Source organism: Onychostruthus taczanowskii, unplaced genomic scaffold (genome assembly GCF_017590055.1).
Source record: "Onychostruthus taczanowskii isolate IOZ18803 unplaced genomic scaffold, ASM1759005v1 scaffold1, whole genome shotgun sequence".
In the NCBI taxonomy this organism is placed as follows: Eukaryota; Metazoa; Chordata; class Aves; order Passeriformes; family Passeridae; genus Onychostruthus; species Onychostruthus taczanowskii.
In genome coordinates this window covers 33,266,701-33,285,829 of record NW_024496525.1, presented here as the reverse complement: position 1 = coordinate 33,285,829, position 19,129 = coordinate 33,266,701, and the positions used below count along the sequence as shown (strand labels likewise).

The 19,129-nt window shown below is 39.3% G+C and overlaps 1 protein-coding gene across 1 annotated transcript in view; it reads left to right on the top strand.

Moving 5' to 3' along the window:
- Window positions 1–1,075: 1,075 nt before the first annotated feature.
- NUDT14 (nudix hydrolase 14) overlaps window positions 1,076–19,129 on the top strand; it is a 59,331-nt gene continuing 41,277 nt past the window's right edge. The window contains exon 1 of the mRNA XM_041401954.1: window positions 1,076–1,305. Coding sequence (XP_041257888.1) covers window positions 1,225–1,305 — 81 coding nt within the window. The 5' untranslated portion in view covers window positions 1,076–1,224. The remainder of the gene's footprint in view (window positions 1,306–19,129) is intronic.

Below are 19,129 nucleotides of genomic sequence, written 5' to 3'. Positions count from 1 at the left end.
ACCTAGAAAATAATTATTAGCAGCATTAAAGCACCCAGAGTAATGTAACCTAATGTTGCATAACTGTGATCAAACTGCTATGAAAACCAGAAAATTGCTAATTCTAATAGTGTTCTGCCTAAAAAATAATGAATAAAAGGAAAGGGGATTGCTATTTTATAACTTGAAAACAGCCAGGGGAGTCTGACCAAGTTGTTTTTATTCTTCTACCCCATGGGCTGGTACTAGAAGCTGACCCTGAAAAGGAAAGCTGGAGATGCATGGAGCAATGGATTGCACGTTATCCATGAATCTGTATTTGTACCTGCATTTTCCACAGCACTCATACAATCTCCATTTAGCAGGAAAGCACCACACATGCAGGCAGGCAGAAGGGACTGTGTTTTCACAGCAAGGTGCTCATCCTGCAAAGCCCGATTATGTCCAGGATTGGGATAACCTGGGAGCATGCAGATCAAATCAAGGCTTTGATGGAGAGAGGCGGGTTTCAGTTCAGCGCTGGCATTCCCCATAAATTTTGGTGTAAAGTGTGGGAATAACTGACCCTCTGAGAACATCTGCCAATCTCCTGAGAAACAGGATCGTGAATAGGAGTTTCTGGAAAATAATTCTACTCCGCGACCGGGGGTTGTAATGAGGTCGGTGGAGGCCCTCTGAGAACATCTGCCAATCTCCTGAGAAACAGGATCGTGAATAATTCTGGAAAATAATTCTACTCCGTGACCGGGAGTTGTAATGAGGTCGGTGGAGGACGGTCTCCCGTGCCTGCAGTGAAAGGTAAAGAATAAATGGCTTTAAGCTAAGAGACGGCAGATTCAGAATAGACAGTAGAAACATTTTTTCCCTGTTATAATGGTCAGACATTGCAACAGGCTGCCCGAGGAGATGGTGGAGTTAAGAGGTATCTGGATCTGGCACTGGGCGATGTGGTTTAGTGAGGGTTACAGGGGCAGTGCTAGGCGGACGCTTGAACCGGATGATCTTAAAGATGTCTTGCAACCTTGCCGATTCAGTGAATAAAGGCGGCGAGACTCCTGTGTCCCGGTTTGGGGGTGTGAAACTCAGCATTCCGTGATTCCGGCTCCCTCTGAGGGCAGAGGCCGGGGAGCGCCACAGCCCCGTCCGTCAGCTCCGGTGCCGCTCCCGGCCCGTCCGCCGGCGGCTGCGCGCGCCTCTCCCCTTCCTCCTCCTCCTCCTGCCGCGGCCGCTGCCCCCGCGGCAGGGATGGAGGCCATCGAGGAGCTGGCGGTCCAGCCCTGCACCTCCTCCCTCTACCTGCGGCCTTTCCGCCTCTCTTACCGGCAGGTGAGTGGCGCCGCCGGCCCGCCCGCCCGCCGTGCCCCGTTCCTGCGGGGCCCGTCAGCCCCCGCCTGCGCCATTTTGGAGCAGCGCCGGTGCCACCTCATGGCACTCCGGCGGCGGCCGCGCTGTCCCCGGCACTCCCTCGGCCCGCCCTGAAGTGGGGTTCGAGGAGGGCAGCGCAGATGGCCCGACAGACCGTCGGTCACTGCCTTGGGGAGCCACCGGTTCCTGCGTCCCCATGGGTGTTCCCTGTGCCTGCCGCCCGCGCGGGGCTGGGGCTGTCACTGTCACTGTCACTTTCACCTTCACCCCGTGCTGCTGTTTGGGGTCACCGCTCTGGAGACATTCCAAACCCGTCTGGACTCATTCCTGTGTTACCTGCTCCAGGTGACCCTGTCATGAGAGGGGATTTGGACTGGGTGATCACCAGAGGTCCCTTTCCACCCTGAGTGTTTTGTGATTCTGTGAACAGCCTCAGTGCCCGCAGGCGGGAAGTGGGAAAGGAAATCCTGTCCCTTATCATGTCTGTATCAACATGAGTCACCTTTCACAGGATCACTGAGAGAGAGCTGGTGCTTCCAACAGCGGCAGGAATGCGAGCTTTGAAGGGAAAGTCACTTCTCCCAGTGCAAAGCATTGCGTGGTCCTTGGGTGCTTTCCTTGGGCCTGGCTGGTGGCTGGTCCAGGGTGAGCTTTTACCCGGGCAGAGTGGTGGAAGGGGAAACGAAGGAGAGTTTGGACAGTCCTAGAAATGGATGGTGGAAAACACATCTCTCATTCCTTCTTTGCTTTGCTTCTAAACACATCCAGCACTGTTTCCAACACAGTTGGAAAGGCAGAAGAGGAATGTCCTGAGTCCAACAGTGAGATACACTACAGAAAATGAAAAGCAAGGGTTCAAATAGGTTTCATCAAAGCAAATGAGCTGATTTTTAGCATTATTAAAAATACATTTAATACATGATTTTCCTAAAGAAAGCTCTCTTCTCATTGGTTGGGATAAATAAACAGTTTTGATTTATGAACAGCTGAGAGCTTTATACTGAGTTATGTCTTTTTTAGGTATCAGAAGTAAACCTGAAAAACATTCTTTTATGTTCTGAATTTTTGCTGGCTTAGCTTACAAGTGATGGGTCTTACTGCTTCATTAAATTTTCACTTCTGAGTCATGCTCTATTTACATGAAAGATGGTATTTAATTAAAATGTTTGAAACAGTATTGCAAAATTACATTTAATTGAATAGATGTGCCTTAGATGTGATGAGTATTGTAAAGAAGAAATAAGGATATGTTTGGTCATGTGCTGTGAATTGACGGAGATCAGCATTGCCACTAAATGAAGTATACTTGCCCTTCTTGCTACTTCCTCTCCTTGCACAAGTGTCTGTGCAGCAACTGAGTGAGCTGGACCAGGGTAAAAACTAATCTAGCCAAAAAAAGAAGTCACTTTGAAGGTAGACAAGATCAGTGATTCAGTTTGTTATGCTGGCAGAGGGGAGGTGGTAATGTGGTAGTTAGGGATGAGTGTTTGGGGCCTGGTGAGAGATTGTTTCTCTTGGCTGCAGCACTGTCTTAAAAAGAACTTGAAAATGTAGTTTCTATGGCATCTGTGCAGAGGCTGGCTTGGGTCCAGCCCACTGAGAGCATGAGCTCAGTGTGAGCACAACTGTCTGTACCTGACCTGAGAAACAGGCCCTAGGTTTATTGAAATCCATTTTGCATTTAAAAAGTGACTTACTAACCAGAGGAAATACTAAATATTTTCACTCATTTGTCTGATTGTTTCAAAAGCATTTAGGTCTGCTGAAAACCCCATTAAACAGTCATGTGTCTAAAATCCAAGATAGTTAGGTGCCTGTTCTGCTTAAGAATTTTGAAAATTCTACCACTCCTCTAAAACTGACAATTGTTTCCAAAATCTAGCCCTTGATCTTAATGCTTTTATACTGAGTAGGTCTTCCCTTGTCCAACTATTTTAATTCACTAGCTGGAAGGAGAAAAGAAACTTTTCTTCCTCCCAGTTCCTAATTGTTCCTAAGTAACATTAATTTTCCCCATCCATGAATTCCCTGCACTTGCTTGCTGAACTTGACCCAAATCTAATAAAAAAGTCTTTCTGGGTAGCAGCATAATATAATGGAGAAAACTTGAATAATGGATTTGTTGCATTGTGAAAACTGAAACTAGTTTGGATACTTAAATTATGCAATATGTGGAATTATAATGTAATTGGAAGGCTTGGGGTGGTCTTGTAGGCACATTTTGTGAAGCTATGACACATGCCCTATAATTCATTGTAGTCTGGAGAAGATACATTGATGCATTTTTTGGTGTTCAGGTAATATTAATGAAGGATAATTGGGGCCTTGAAGACTGAGAATTTGAAATCTATTTTCAAAGAGGTGTATTCCTAAAATAGGCATTGATATTTAACATAAATCTTCTGTCCAGGGACATACAGAGAGTGAGAGAGTTTTTTATTAATTTGTTTTCTTTCACAAGTACTGCTTTTCTGTACAAATAGGAAATTGAAAGAATTTTTATATGCAGTGTAGGATTTTAAGATTATTTCTAAGCATTCATGAATGCTTAAGTAACAGCATTGATTTCTAGACATTTCATATCAAAATTATGCTACTTGTGTGGAGATAATTTGAGTCCTGCTAGTGTGTCTAATATAGCAAGGTCTTAAACATAAATTTTATTATTTTAAGATAAATTTAGATAGGTGATTTACATTTCAGTGTACCCTGCTAGTTTGGGTTTATCCATTCAACTTGTACCCCCCTGAGTTCTAAACCACTATCGTTCTAGCAGCTTTACAAACCACTAAAAATCTGTAAGACATTAGAAGAGGATTCATTTGGGGGCTGAAATCTAAACAAAATGCTGAGTAAATTATCTCATTTGGTCGGGGCATGGTGCCAAGGTCACAGGCTCAGTCCCTGTATGGGCCATTCACTCAGAAGTTGGATCAATGATCCTCGTGAGTCTTTTCCAACTCAGAATATTTTGTGATTCTGGAAATACTTTTGTAAGCTCACACAGGTTACACATCTGAAGGAGGCTGTGGTCACACCTGGTGAAGAGTGGAGCCACAGAGTCAGATCATTGTCTACCTGCTCTCAGAGGCATTTTACACATTTACAGTTGCAGACCCAAGGACTGCATTAATGTTTTGGCCAGCTGAGTATTTTCCTTGGACATACAGATGCTCAGACTGGGAGCTGTGGACAAACACAAGAAGAGAGTTGTGTTTACATAGAATCCAGCCAGGCAATTACTGTCATGTTAGAAAAAAAACACAGCACTGTCCTTTAGGGTTGTGCTTGAGTCCCAAGTTCCCCTGTGTTGTAACAGGTTGAGTCATCCTTTAGACTGTATTTGGTTACATATAGAAATACTCTCCCAAAAGTCTGTGAGAGAAATGTCCTTTTCTGGCTGTTTCACTGAAGTGAGGACTGTAAGAAATCATGGCAGTTCCTGAAGAAGGAATGGTGGAAAACCATTCAGCAGTTTTTGCCCATGATGGATTCTGTTCTTCCCATGAGTGCTTTTCATATGAAGTGTTTCATCATCCTCTCCTTCTACCCATCTGTATTTTAAATGAAAGCAATGAGCGCTGAATTTTTCCCATAGAGCATAAAAGTAGGTGTATACCTTTCTGAAAGACTTCCAGGTTTTGAACCTTGAAGACTGAGGCACCCTGCAGCTTAGTGTTGGGCATCCAAGCTAAGGAGAATAGCCTGGCTTGCTGGACAAATCACTCATTTAAATTATTAGTTCTGTCTTTGTGTAGTGTAGGGGTAGAAATGGAAGTGCAGCCAAGGAATTGTGGAATTCAGCAAACTGCAGTCAGATTTCGGTGAGGGCCGATATGGAGGGGTAAAGTACAAATTAAGATTATATTCTTCAAGATGAGTGTCTGACAGAACTTCAAAAGGGACCTCAGCTTCTATTTGGGATTTTCAGCTGTCAGCCCTGCTCCAGGTGGGGCCCTTAGTCAAATCAGCCAAGTCTGAAGTGAGGTAGCCTGGGGCTGAGATGGACAAGGAACCTCATGTATGTCCTGAGGAATATTCTCTTCGTTTTGTCAGTAGGAACCCTGTGTTCCTATATATTTTGGTTCTGCTTGGTAGTGAGAGAAGAAAAGTAATTTTTCTCACATAGAGGATAGCATCTGTCTAGCTTTAATGTGTACTTGCCCCCAAAGTGCAAATTGATTTGTTATCTAAATTGGCTTTTTTTTAAACATACATCACCTCCTGAAGAATTGGCTTCTTTACCAGGAACTCCATGGTAAATCTCTTTTCACTTTTTCCTATTGAAGTTTTTCTGCTTTTCATAAATAATTTATTCAAGAGACCAGAGGGATGGCTAATGAGAGATTAACTCAATGCCCAAGGGCTAGGGCATTTCCCTGGGATGTGGTAGAGTCAGGCTGCAAGATCTCACTTCAATTAATATTGCTTCCCACATCACAGGAGAGTGTGCTCACTGCTGGGAAACACATTTTTGTGTAAATCTTCAGCTCTCTTTTGTGTATGCTAGCCAGGCACTAGCCTATATATTAGCCAAAAAAAAAAAAAAAAAAAAAACCAAAAAAAAAAAAACAAAAAACCAACAAAAAAAGTTTAAGAACTCTGCTGAGACTCCAAGTCATGAAGTCAACTCTGAGTAGTCAGCAGTTAAGGAGAGTAGTTAGGATTTTGAGCAGCATTAAGTATCCAAATGGGATTTGGATACAACAAAATCAGCACCTGAGCAGGGAGGGATTTCAGTGGTTCTGTGTGTTGGATTTGTACCCTTACACGGGGTTTTGACAGAGCTATGGTGGATCTTGCTGTAGCAATTTAAGAAGTTATTGCATGCAAGTTTTCCCTGTGCTAATGGTTCTTACCCCCTGGGAATCAGCAGAAGGTGGCTTTGCTCCAGCTCTTGCTCTGTTGTTCCAATTCAAACCCACTGCCATCAGCCCTTTAAGCTGAATCACTGAGCTTTACGCAGAACTAAGTGAATTGCCTTTGCATATTCTTTTTGGTGACCTCTGTGCTAGGGACAGCACCCTTCAAAGGGGAGGCACAGCATCCATCAGCTGGGGCGAAGCATCTAGCTGGTGGAATAATACCTTGAGCTGTTAGAGAAACTTCTGTCCAGAGCTCACATATCAAAGCCTTTGTGGATCTCTCCTAGACTCATATACCTTTGTTTTTGAAAGTTGTTCTGGCAGGGGAGCTCTTGCCACTGTTTCCTTGAATTCTGTAAACATATATGTACGTTCTGCACTGGAACTTTTACAAGTTTGCCACCAGACTAGAACCAACTGTCAGTAATTTTCCCAGCATGTTTGTTTGTGTGTGAGTTTGTGTTTTGAATCTGTGGAATGGTGAATGGGCATCTGTTTCAATGATGGGGGTGGGATAAACCTCAAAAACTCCATGCATATCGACTGAACCATGCAGTCAGTAATGGTAAATTGGAACGATTTGCTCTTTTCTGAGTTTCACATTCCTTCCACACGTCAGAGTAGGTCAGTGCCTTAGCATCACATTTCCTCTATTGATTTAATCCTTAGAATAATTTATTTTAAAGTTAAACATGAAAAATGTTCCCTTCAAGTTCATTTTAATGGATGATGTTTTTCATTCACTGTTAAGGGAATTAAATTATTATGTCTTTGAGTTTTGAGTAGTTCTAAAGCAATTTTCAAGGCTGCTGTAGATTTTTACACCTCATGAACTTCGTAATGGGTAGAAAATGTGCTTCATGAGCAGGGTTCAGTTCATCAGTGAAGAAAGAATTTCTTCTGATCTGAGTTTGCTGCTGCTTTCTTTTGTGACCATGAGCAACCACTGTGTCTTACAATTTTAACTGTCTTGGAGATGTCATCAAGATTAGAATATGTGTATGCATCAAGAAAAAAGTGAGGCCTGTATCATTAATGCCATGAAAACTTTGAAGATGAAAAAGCAAAGCAGGGCAGTGTAACAATAATATTAACAATCTTATTTTGCATTTAGGAATTTTTGTATATGGTAATAGCAACATGAATGTGCCCAGCTGCCTGAAATATTCTCTGGAACTTCCGTCTGCTTTTTTATAAACATAAAACATTCTTTTCTGTTTTGACAGTTAAAAATTATGCTGTTGAGGTAGTAAACAGATTTTTAAGTTACCTGTTCAAACAAGTAAGTCTTCTGTTGAATCTTCAAAAGGTTCCAGTAGTAGGAAATATGTTACCAAGTAACACATTTATTTGCAGTTCATTTTTTTAAAGCAGTAGTGCAGTGAAAGGAGATGCCATTTTTTTCCCTGTGAAGTTTGTCTCATTTTCTTCAGCTTGTCAAGTCTGTTATGTCAGTGTTGAGTATTAATCTTAAATGGAAACATACTGCTTCCAGCTCAGGGAGTCCCTGAGCTGCAAATTTCAGGAGTCTGAGAGTGTTTTAACAGTATATTCTTACTTGGGTATCTTGGCTTCTGTCAGAGGTAGATCCTGGATGAGACTGATTTTTGATCTGACTGCTGCTGTGTTAACAGTGAATGTGGTTGAGGTGCAGTATAATTCTTTCATATGGGTGAAAGAAAAGAAAGAAAAGTTTTTGCAAAGACAGCATTAGGGAGTTGAACACTGAGGAAACATAATTTCCTTTGAGAGAAATGGTGTTCTCTGCAATTAAAACACAGATTTAAGAAAAGGAACTACAGAATCTAGGCATATCTGCTTCTGACTCTGCCATATGCTTTGAATTCAACTCTGAAAATTTGTACAAGTTATTTTTGTGTAAGACATTTATTAATTACTGAAGGGGAAATGAGAAGCATTAGTTAATAAGAGCTGTAGTTGAAAAGAACACTAGTACTTGTTTTTGTTTCAGTGAAATTATGTTGTGTTAGTCTTAATTTCTTTATCCAGCATGCTTTGACAAGTGAATGTAAGCTTTGAAGGAAATGCATGAAAAGTAGTTGACAGTGACAAAACTTCGTATTTTTAGGTCAGTCATACTACAATATAACACACTTGTGACAGCAAGTGTCACATAATGGGAAGAATAAGGCCTTGTTGAGCACCTTTTGTAGCTGAAATGTGTCTGCACTTACATAAACGATCAGTAAAATCTCATTTAATGCCATCAGACTACTTGGGTTACTGCACAGTAACTGTGAAGTTAACACTGAGTGTAGGAGGAGGTACCGAAGTTGTAGTGAGCTTAAACTGTACTTCTCAAGTTCTGATGTGCTGCTCTCTGAGGGCCATTGGAATACTTGTAGGTCATCCATATGAGGCAACTAAGAAAAGCAGATCAATTTTCAGCAGGCTTAATGTGCTACAGCTTCCCTGGAAGATGTTTCCAGATCTGAAATGAAGAAGTAAAACCATCAGCTCTGGCAATACCACGCCAGTAGCCTCATCTGCAAGGACTTGTCTGCACAGGACTTTCCTGATTAACTCCATGTCTCATTCTACAACAAAGAGTCTGGTTCTGTTTACGTTAAACCATTTTCAAAGTACGATTGCACTTTGAATTCATACCCTACCTTAATCCATGTTAACTTTCCAGTGTGTGCCCTAAGGGAGCAGTAAACTAAACTGGATGACTGTGTCCACACAGGGGTTTAATGGAGTTTAAGTAGCAGAATTCAAGTTCGTCAAGGTACTTATTTCAGATTCATTTTCTTGATGTCCTGGTATAGACAAGCCCTAAGAATAAAAGTGGTTTAGTTCTAAGTGAATGAACCATGTTATAAAATTCATTACTGAAGTTTTATTATACATTTGTGTGTGAAATACAGCTACTGTCAGGTATAAAGTAGACTTTTTTGTCTTTTTTGGTACCATCTCTTTTGTAGTAATTGCATTTAGATCTGAGAAATAAAATAGTGCTCATGTTCTTCCGACAACTAAATGCTGAATTTTTTTTTTTCAGTTTGGATGAAAATTCATGTGTTTGCTTAACTAGCAGAAACTTTTCCTCGTACAGAAAATCTGTCATCTGAATCAATCTCAGCTATGACATTATGTGTATTTGGTATGTTTTAAAGCAGATGAACATTGCAAGATTTTAAGTGTTTATAGCAAATCTGAATATTGTGGAAATTAGACTTTTTGTAAATGGCAGTATTCTTTAAAATGTCAGGGTTTTGTGTTCCATAGGGGATGAAACTGTCCTACTCTGTTTCTGAAAACAAGTGTATTTTAAATAATTTTATCTCAACTGCTGGAGTATTTAAAATTCATTTGTATTTTCAGCTGTAACACATAAAAGGTCAGCTCCCATGCTTTGAAAACTCTATACAACTTGATACTGCATAAATGAGCATGTTTTTCACAGCAGGCATATAATGTTATCTGCCCCTCTGACTTGCACTCAGATTAATTATTCTTCATAATTTTTAACCAAAGTTAAAGAACTTAGGTTTTTGGTACTGTCCTTCAGACATTGATCAAAATCTTGTTAATATAGTAACACTAAAGTTTACTGAAGTTTAAACAAAGTAAAGCTCAGTTTTTCTTAGTGGTCAGCTCATGTCACACTAAAGCCCTGATCACTGATCAAAACAGCATTAATTATTTGTTTCACGTTGAGGTTGCCGTGTCAAAATCCTTTAAATACCTCTTGGAGCAGAGAGGGAATCTTACAGCCTGTGACAGAGCAGCTGGTGTGGACATGGGCTGATGCCCCAGTTGACAGGTTGTTGGATTAGAAAGAATATCAAAGGCAGTGAGTAAGATTAGGGATAAGTGAACATCTGACAGCAGTTTGCAGCAGGGGAGAACAGATGATAAACAATGGGAGCGGGGTGCGTGGGGGGGTGAGAGGTGAGAAGGCCATGGGAAAAGTGTGGCGGCAATCACTAAAGCTCCAGGTTGCTGAGCCTCATGAATAGAACAGGAAATGGGATTTGCTGGGACAGATGTGCTGAGTGGTGATGAATACATTATAGGGAAATGAGGCTAAACTCCTGAAGGTGAGAGATGTTCTTTCTCTTAAAATAGAAAATATGGGAAAAGAAAGGTTTCGCCCTGTGGAGAAGTAAACATTCTTGAAAATTAATACAGAAAGAAATAATGCTAATGCTAATTTTAATTACATGACTATTCTGCAGGAGCGTTCATGATAAACTCTTAAGGCCTGTACTTCCAGCATAACAATCTTACAGTGCTATTACATATATAGGATTGAAAGTGTTTATTTTAGTCATGAGACTGCACAAATGGTGGAATAGTTTGAATGATGGAACAGCCTGGAATGGAGGCTCTGACTGGATAATGCTTAGAAGCATATTCTGTATCTGGCATGTATTACATAGCACTCACATAACATATGTTTGATCCTGCCACTGTTAAGAGACTTGTACCGAGTGATCTTGTGAGGTCCTTCCAGCCTTAACATTTTTTCAATTCTGTAAAGTGATTGAATGCTTGTAGAATATCATACATAACTCCTCCTGTTCCTTAGGGTATTGTTTCTTTACTTCTTGGACTTCCTTAGTTTATATTCTTGATGGATCCTTTTCCAGTATTTATGTTATAGTGATATCAGAAAGCAAACACACTTTCTGCATGTTCTCTTATAGGGTTGTATGTCAGTTTTCTGACGTAGAATTTCTTATGAGATTTTTTCTTTCAAATTTCTGTAAAGAAAAACTCATTAAAAACATCTCACACTAACTTTTTAATAATGTGTTACTTTAGCTGAAGGGAGGACAAGCAAAAAGTATAATTGTTAATGTTCTGAGAAAGTACCAATAAGATTTTTTCACAACACATCTTGAAATTTATTCCACAATGTATTCTCACAGTTTGAGTAACAAATACAAGCATGGTAAAATAATGTAGAAACACAAACTGTGAGAGTCACCAACTGGCAAATACAAAGCTCAATGTTGTAAGGACAAGAGGTGACTTAGCTGTAATGGGCATGCCCACCATCTGTCCTCCCTGACCTCAAATCCCTCATACGTGCTGCCCCTGTCCTCAGGTTGAGGAGACATGAGGCTGGCCTCCTTCATTCCCTGTTTGCTCCAGCCATGTGTACTGCAACTGTAGCTCTCATTTGTAAAAGAACAAGGGATTGTAAACAGAATCTGGGATTGATGTGTCCCATAGCCCTGCTTCGTGGAATTAGCTGTTCACATCTGAGAAATTCCATGTTCAGTATCTTGACCGCGGTGACATCACTTGAATACAGCAACTGAAGAGTTGGTAGAGCTTTGGAGTCACAGATGTTCCACAGAATTAGCAATGAAATTTGTCCTTCAGTCAGCCATAGTCAAATAAAATTATGGTGAGCACAGCAAAACAAAGACAAAAAAAATCCACTCTACTGGTTCTAATTAGCATAAGTACTGTACTAATAGGTGTATTTTTCCATGAAACTGGGATTTCTGCATGTGCATGAAACTATAACCAAAGAATTTACCATTTGTTACTGGCAATTCCCATTTTAAAGATCATTTATAGTCGGCTTGCACAGTTCTTTACTGTATATCCCAGTAATGAAACTGTTACAGGGTCACTGTCATGCAAGTTTCAGAAATAACTGTAGTAACAAATAGAACTGTAGATAAATCACTAGTCAATTAATCACTAATTCAATCAATTTACTGAATGCCAGTAGTATTTAAGTAACAGGTACATGTCTCACTAGTAGTGCACTCTTATTAGAATGGATGACAGACTAGAAGGCGTTCACAAGTCACTTGAATCTTTCTGTGCATTACTTTTTCCCAATGGGAAGATGATAAGAGGACTGCCTCTGTGGGAATCAGATTTCAGTTGAGTCTACCAAAATTGAGAGGTAAAAGTGAAATTAAGGAAAGAGCAGAATCTGGAGCTAGTTGCATCTGTCACTTTGAACTGATTTTTTTGGGGGGGGGGGGGGAGGAAGGAGAGGATGAAAAGCCCTGAGGATCTTTGTGAGGAGGGTCTGTGAGAAAGTCTTAGGAGAAAAATCTAAAGATTGTTCCTAAGCCTTGGCTTCTGTTAGCCCCCTGCTGCTGTTCTTCATCAAGTTGTTTTAATGGCTTTCAAAGCAAGTGAGTGGAAAATGGTTTCTCTGGAACTTTAAGGAGTCTGAACTGAAAACTGTCATTGCTTTATAAGTAAAACACATCAAAGATTGATGGAAGAATTGCTTGTTAAACACATTGTAGATTTAATTAAAAAAATGGCTGATATCATAAAAGAGACATCAGATCATCATAACTACCTAAAGGTGAAAGTTTAATGGCTTGTCATCTGCTCAGGAACCTGTGTTAAGTATCTCTTTCATAGCTTTTGTGACCCTCTGTATATCTGCAAGATGTTTTTTTCCATGAGTGTTGCGGGTTTTTTCATCATGTATAGATGGGAAAGTACCAAAGCATAAAAATATGTAGGTGGTCGTTATTGTGCTTTTTTAATTTTCTGTGTGTCTTAAGGGATGCCTTTTTCTGGTATTTTTAATTAACTAGTGCTTCAAATTCTTATCTAGTTCTGAAATAGTTGTTTTTCTTTGTGTTGCAGTGCATAATATTTGTTCTGTGTGTTCAGTGTGTGCAAAGTGCATTTGTTTATCATCTAGTAATTGCATATTTTTTCTGGAACCTGCCCTCTTATTTTCCTCTCCCCACTGACAATTCCCTCTACAGTCCTCCCAGTCAGTAAATAGCATGGTTTTTACTGTTGTGTTGTGGATCCAATATGAAAAAGTAAAGAAAAAAAAGTCTACATTGAAAGCAGCATTTCCACTGAGAATATGAGCCTCATTTTTTTAAACCAAATGCTTTTTCTGATCTCATGCTGCATATGATCAAAGTGCACTTTTAGTAAGCAAATACAATTCTTTTTAAAGACTAGAATAATTCCTCCGCAAGCTGATAAAGTACAATATCCATGTTCAGATTTCAAAAATATTCAGTGTTGTAATTCCAATTTTAACTCACAGGTTCCTTCTGGAGTAAACCACCTACATCTATGCATGATTCTGACTCCAGATCTGATTCTATGAAATGCAGAAAATTGTTTTTCCCAAGAGCCTAATATGTGATGACTGCAATTACTGGATTTTCTGAAAATGATAAGGTTTAGCAATGGTATGTTTCACCAAAAAGCATGACATTATTTGAGTGAAATCTGTAAGATTTTCGTGATGTATGAGATCATTTAAATAGGGAGTAAGAATATTGAGTATCCAATCAACTATGTAGAATTTGGTCCCTTGATGTTACTGTTTTAAGGATTCTTTTCAATTATATTTGTCATTTTAGATGATGTTTTAATTAGCTGTAATGGTTATTTGTGAATTTAGAATAGATATAGCATTTTGGTTTGCTGCATAAAAAGATTCTAGACAGTAAGTGGGTCTGGCCAGATACTGAGATCCTCGTCATGAATTTTTGTAACACTGTGAAATTCCAGCCTTGTTGAATAAAATAGCATTTTAGCTCGTCTCATTGATGAGGCCAGGTTGTCCCATACATTGTTTCTATTCAGTCCTGGTTTAAGCAAATTTGAAAGCATTTTGAGTAACTTTATTTTTTTACTTTGTAGGTAAGCTGATTGGAGTAGCAGCAGTTCAGTGGTTTTTAACCAGAAATGATATATTCTGACAAACTGAGCAGGAAGTCAATATGGGGCAAAATAAGGGAAAACAGTAAATTTATATATAGACAATAACATTATAAATAATAATAAAAAAAAATTTAGGCTGTGATGCTATATAGCTCTTGTATATATTCTTATCCAGAACTGCTGAAATAAACTATCAATGTTGATTTGTTTAGTTTCATTTTGGCTTCATTGTGGTTATTATTATGCCACTTAAACTTGTTGAGCTTTTGAAGCAGCAGGATTAGAAGAAAAATTGGCTTTCAGAAATCAAATCTTTTGGCATATCTGCCGTAGAATTTCATGTGTGTCTGCACTTAGCACTCTGCTTTCAGCATTGTACCATTTCTGACACTTAAAAATATTGGACACAGGCAATTTCTGGCTTGCTTTGCAAATCTGTGTTGCTCTTCAGAGTGACATTTCCATAGCACTGCAGTTTGTACAGCCTAAAATTTTATTTGTAACTAATCTGATTTGTAGTGTTCAGATAAATTAAAAAACAATATGAGATTATTTCATGTAGTGATAGGAGAAGGGAGAATGTCCTTAAACAGAAAGAAGGTAGATTTAGATTTTCTGTTAGGAGGAAACTCTTGGCTGTGAGAGTGGTGAGGCACTGGCACAGGTTGCCCAGGGAAGTTGTGGGTGGATGCCCCTCCCTTGTAGTGTTAAAGGCCAGATTGGATGGTGCTTTGAGCAACCTGGTCTGGTGGAAGGTGTCCTGGCCCATGGCAGAGGGTCTGGAAACTGATGATCTTGAAGATCTCTTCCAGCCTAAATCATTCTGTGAATATTGGCCTCCTATTCAGTGAAACCAATCAGTAATCATTAGTTTGGAAATTACTGCTATAGTATTGTACAGGATAGTTCCACCAAATCTGAAACAGTAATGTCTCCCGTATTGTTTCTGTAAACCACCCTTATTTCTTGACAAGGAGAGGTGGTTGACCTGTCTATCTGGAGAACCCTGTTTCTTTTTATCTCCTTACTTTCTCTTTGGTCTGTCCAGGAGTTCAGATCTCTTGGCAGAAATGTGACAGGACTCATGGGAACATATGAGCCTCCCCTAGAGCATTATGGGACACTCCACAGAGAAAGATGAATTTGTTAAAGTAGTAATATGAATGTTAAGATTTAAGTGTACGAATTACGTTGGGAGGTGGGAGAGTAGAGATTTAATCGCACCCAGGGGCTGAAAAAAGTCAGGGAAACTATTTCATTAAACAAAAAAATTGTCAGGATATTTGCTTTTGAAGTATTTCTGAAAAAAACCTAGATAAGTGCCAGTTGGTATTGTGTTTTCCCTCCCTCTGTCTGTACACTCTTCTGCAGCTTGTACAATAGAGCAGTGTCAGGCCTTCCAGTCCTGCACTAAGTGGGATGATAAACCACACCCAGCAGTTGTGCCTTGGGGAGAGGATGAAAGGAAGAAGAAGCAACTGTCTGCAGTGGTATGTTATGTATGTTTTAGTGAGGAAAATGTCTCTTGCTCTTGCAAGGGAAGGTTTGGGATTGCCTGTAGTAGTTGTGAATGTTAAATCTTCATTCTCAGACCAGCCCTGCTGACCCTGTGGGGCGAACTTGTGACCTTCATTCTTTGTCTAAGATTTAGGCTCTTCTCTGTATGCTGAGTTCGTGCCATTGCATGCTCAGAATGAAGTCTTAGGGCTTAAAGTCTCTTGGTTTTCTACTGAAGGAGACAACAGAAGTGGCCAAGAAATTGTTTTGACATGCTCACAGTATTCAGTACTGCTGAGGAGACATGCTCAATATCCTGGGAGCCTGTCTGTGAACATATTTAGAGAAAGTGGTAGCTTTGAGTTCCTGTGAGATTTGGTGCATAGGATATGTCCTCTCCTGCTCTTACTTTACCACAGCAGTGCTGCTCCTGGCTTTGTTCCCAACTGTACTGAGACTCAGGATGTCCCAAGTGCTGCCTACTAACCTTGGTCAAGCTTGTTAATGCTGGATCTTTGTTGGCAAGTACCAGCCTGGTGGTTAAGGCAAGGTGTACAGTTCACTGAGCTATATTTTCTGCATTGATTTGAATGCTGCATCAGAAGTGTTTTGTCCTTTGTAAGTTATATATATATATATAAATGAATAGATTTGTGAACCATTTTAAAATCATACTCATGTGATCTGTGATACTGCTTTTCAGGTGCATTAGGAAAACCAAGTAACTTGGCAGTTAGGGATTAAAACATAATGGATTGTTTTCTGTGTTGTTTGGGGGATTTTTAAATCCAGTTTTAATCATACAGCTGTCTATGGATAGGGTTTTTCTTATCAGCATTCTGCTTCAGGTGACACAGTCAGTAGTTGGGTTTTGGTTTTTTTAAATTAGAGCAGTGTTCATCAACTGCATTGTTTTTGAATGCAGATTTATTATCTGTTTCAATGTGGAGTGGCCCAGTGTTGTGGTAGAAGAGGGATAGTTTTATTTTCCTGCTGGCTCTTTGTCAGCCAGAAAAGATTTTAATCAGATCCTATATAAGTTGCTGTGGATTGTTAGAATGACTAAAGAGGTAATGAGAAATATTAGACAATTGATGGTGGTGATTAGCTTTTGGCTGAAGTACCAGTGGCAACTTAAACTGTGGTTTTATGGTGTTGTCAGTGTTGTTTTCCTGAATGACATAGCAAAATTAATGATGAAAGGACAGTTTCTTTCCTTCCTCTCTTGGATGAGGGTCATGACCTAGGGTAGCAGAGATGAAGAAATTATGCTTGTAGGCGTAGTGGTTGCCTTGGGACTGATGATTTCAAGATTCATTTACTCCTTCTACCTACTGTACTTGTGTTTGCTTTTCTCCCTGCTGTGCCTGCAGAGATGAGGTGAAAGCCCTAAATCCCAGCAAAGCTAGGGGGGTGAATCTCTCCCTGAGCCAAAGATCCTAGGTGAGGCTGTGCTGTACCAGTATCTGACCAGGGAATCATGAGTTGTGGACCAAAGCAGTGTTTGCCCTGTGTGCAGCATTTGGAGAATCCTCTTTCTAAGGGGTTGAAAGGTTATTTTGACTGATGGGTGCACAGGATGAGTAGAGGAAGGAGCTCAAGAATATTAAGTGAGAATTCTCATCAACTGTGGGGTCTCGAACTTGCAATGGGTGCTTTATATTGAATTTCACTCTGTCTTGAAACAGCTACTACAGACAGACATGATTGATCTAGGTATGTTATGATGAGTGCAGAATTATTGCCCCTGCCTGTCATTAAATATCACTAGTCTGAAATTTCAGTCAGGCCCTTTATCTTGGTAACTCGTCAAAAGGAGCAGCTGCCAGTGGACAAGAAAAGATGAAAACAGGTTTCATGGAAATGTTTTTAATTCTTTTGGTCTCTCTTAAAAAAAAATTAAACAGTTTTTTTTTTTCTCATAGTTATATGTGTCTCAGTAAAATTTATTTTTTTTTTTTTATTGTAGTTATATGTGTCTCAGTAAAATTTGGAAGTTTGGAAAATGTTGTCTTTAGTACCTTAGGAGTTTAAGTGCCATTTTCCAAAGGAATTTTCAGGAATTTGTCTCACTTAATTTCAGAAACACTCCATCAGGTAGTAGAGCAGAAATACTTCTGTAATCATAGACAAATGTTGCAGTGTAAAACCTGCTACAGAAATTACATTATTCAATAAAGATGTTTAGATGCAACTGGAGGGTTCTGGTGTTTGGCTGAAATTGCAGTGGTCCACAGTAAAGTCTAAATTAAATTCTTCCATGTTTCTAGTGAAGGACTTAAAGGTGAAGGCTATTGAATGCTGAAAAGTGCTTTCATAGATCTCATCTTTTGGAGTTATTAAAGAATTATTACACATTTGGAGTAGGGTTGTGAACCCATGTCTGTGTTCCCCAGATTAATTTATTACTGAACTACAAAGGCAGTGCTTGTTTGTTTGTTTGTTTTCAACTGCAACAATTTATATATGTAACAATTTATACAAATAAGGAAAACTCCAGAAAAAGTACTGAGGCAGAGAACACCCAGGAGTTCTCAGCAGCCTTTGGCTCAGGTATTTCCCTGGCTTTTATTCTCTGGGCTGGAGCCAGCAGATGTGCATCCTGGACCTATGTTTCTCAGTCTCCTATTGTAGTTATTGCAAATTGTGTGAGATATTTTCTTAAACAGTAACAGAAAAATATTGGTAAAAGATTAGAGAAAAGGCCTTTGGTGGGGAGGTTTTCAGCAAGTATAGATACAAGTGTGAGATGTGTAATACATTTGTTTGAAAGTGCAGCACTTACTTACATTGAAGTATTTTTCTGTCACATCAGCTGAATGCAGTTTCCCAATTATATTATCTCTGTTAAAACTTCTTTTGTTATTAAGAATATTTTTCTTATCTACATGCAGTCAAAGTTTAAAGTTTTATGTTTTCCTATAGTGTTCTAGGAAAAAATAGTGTAAGTAATTTTGGAAATATGGAAGGTGCATGTTCCTTTTACTTCTGCAAAATAAGAAAGTATGTTACAAACTTCAAAGGGAAAACACAGTTTAGTGAAAATGGCAAAATACATGCAGCAAAATTTAATAATATAAAAGGAATTTATGTAAAAGAACAGTTGACTATTGACTTTAAATTTTATCAGTTGCATACAATGAGAGAGGAATCTGAAGACTCTACCTGTTAGCAATTGGTTCCTTTGTACAGAATTGGATTTAACTTAATACTAGGAAATCCCCATCTGTATCTCAATTTATAACCTTAAATTATATGCTGACTTGGTAGTAAAATGATGTGAGAAAAGTCATACATTTGACCTTTGTGCATATTGTGTTTCTCAATGTCCTTATTCTTTGTAGTATAGGTTTCAGTGTACTGCTCTGGATTTGCCTTGGAATAAAGTGTGTTTGATCTGTACATGCAATTGTTCCTGATAATTATGTATATTAAAAACAGAAAAACAAGGTGAGGAGATTTGATTGTATTTAATGTACTTATATATGCTTAATTCTCATGTTTTATAAATTTCATTCAAAGGTAAGTGATCTTAATGATAGCTGAATGCCAAGGTAAACTGCAACTACTCCATTGTTGAAAAGTACACACAAAAAAACAAACTGTGACCCGAAAAGTAAACTTCCAGAGGATTATAGGAGAAAGTTTACTTACACATCAGGTATCTTAGTTGTAATTGTTCTGGCAGTTGATGTACATAAAATGAACAAAGTGGCTTGGCCCAGTATTGCATTAACAGTTGAATAAATTTATGCATTCTCCATTGTTTATTT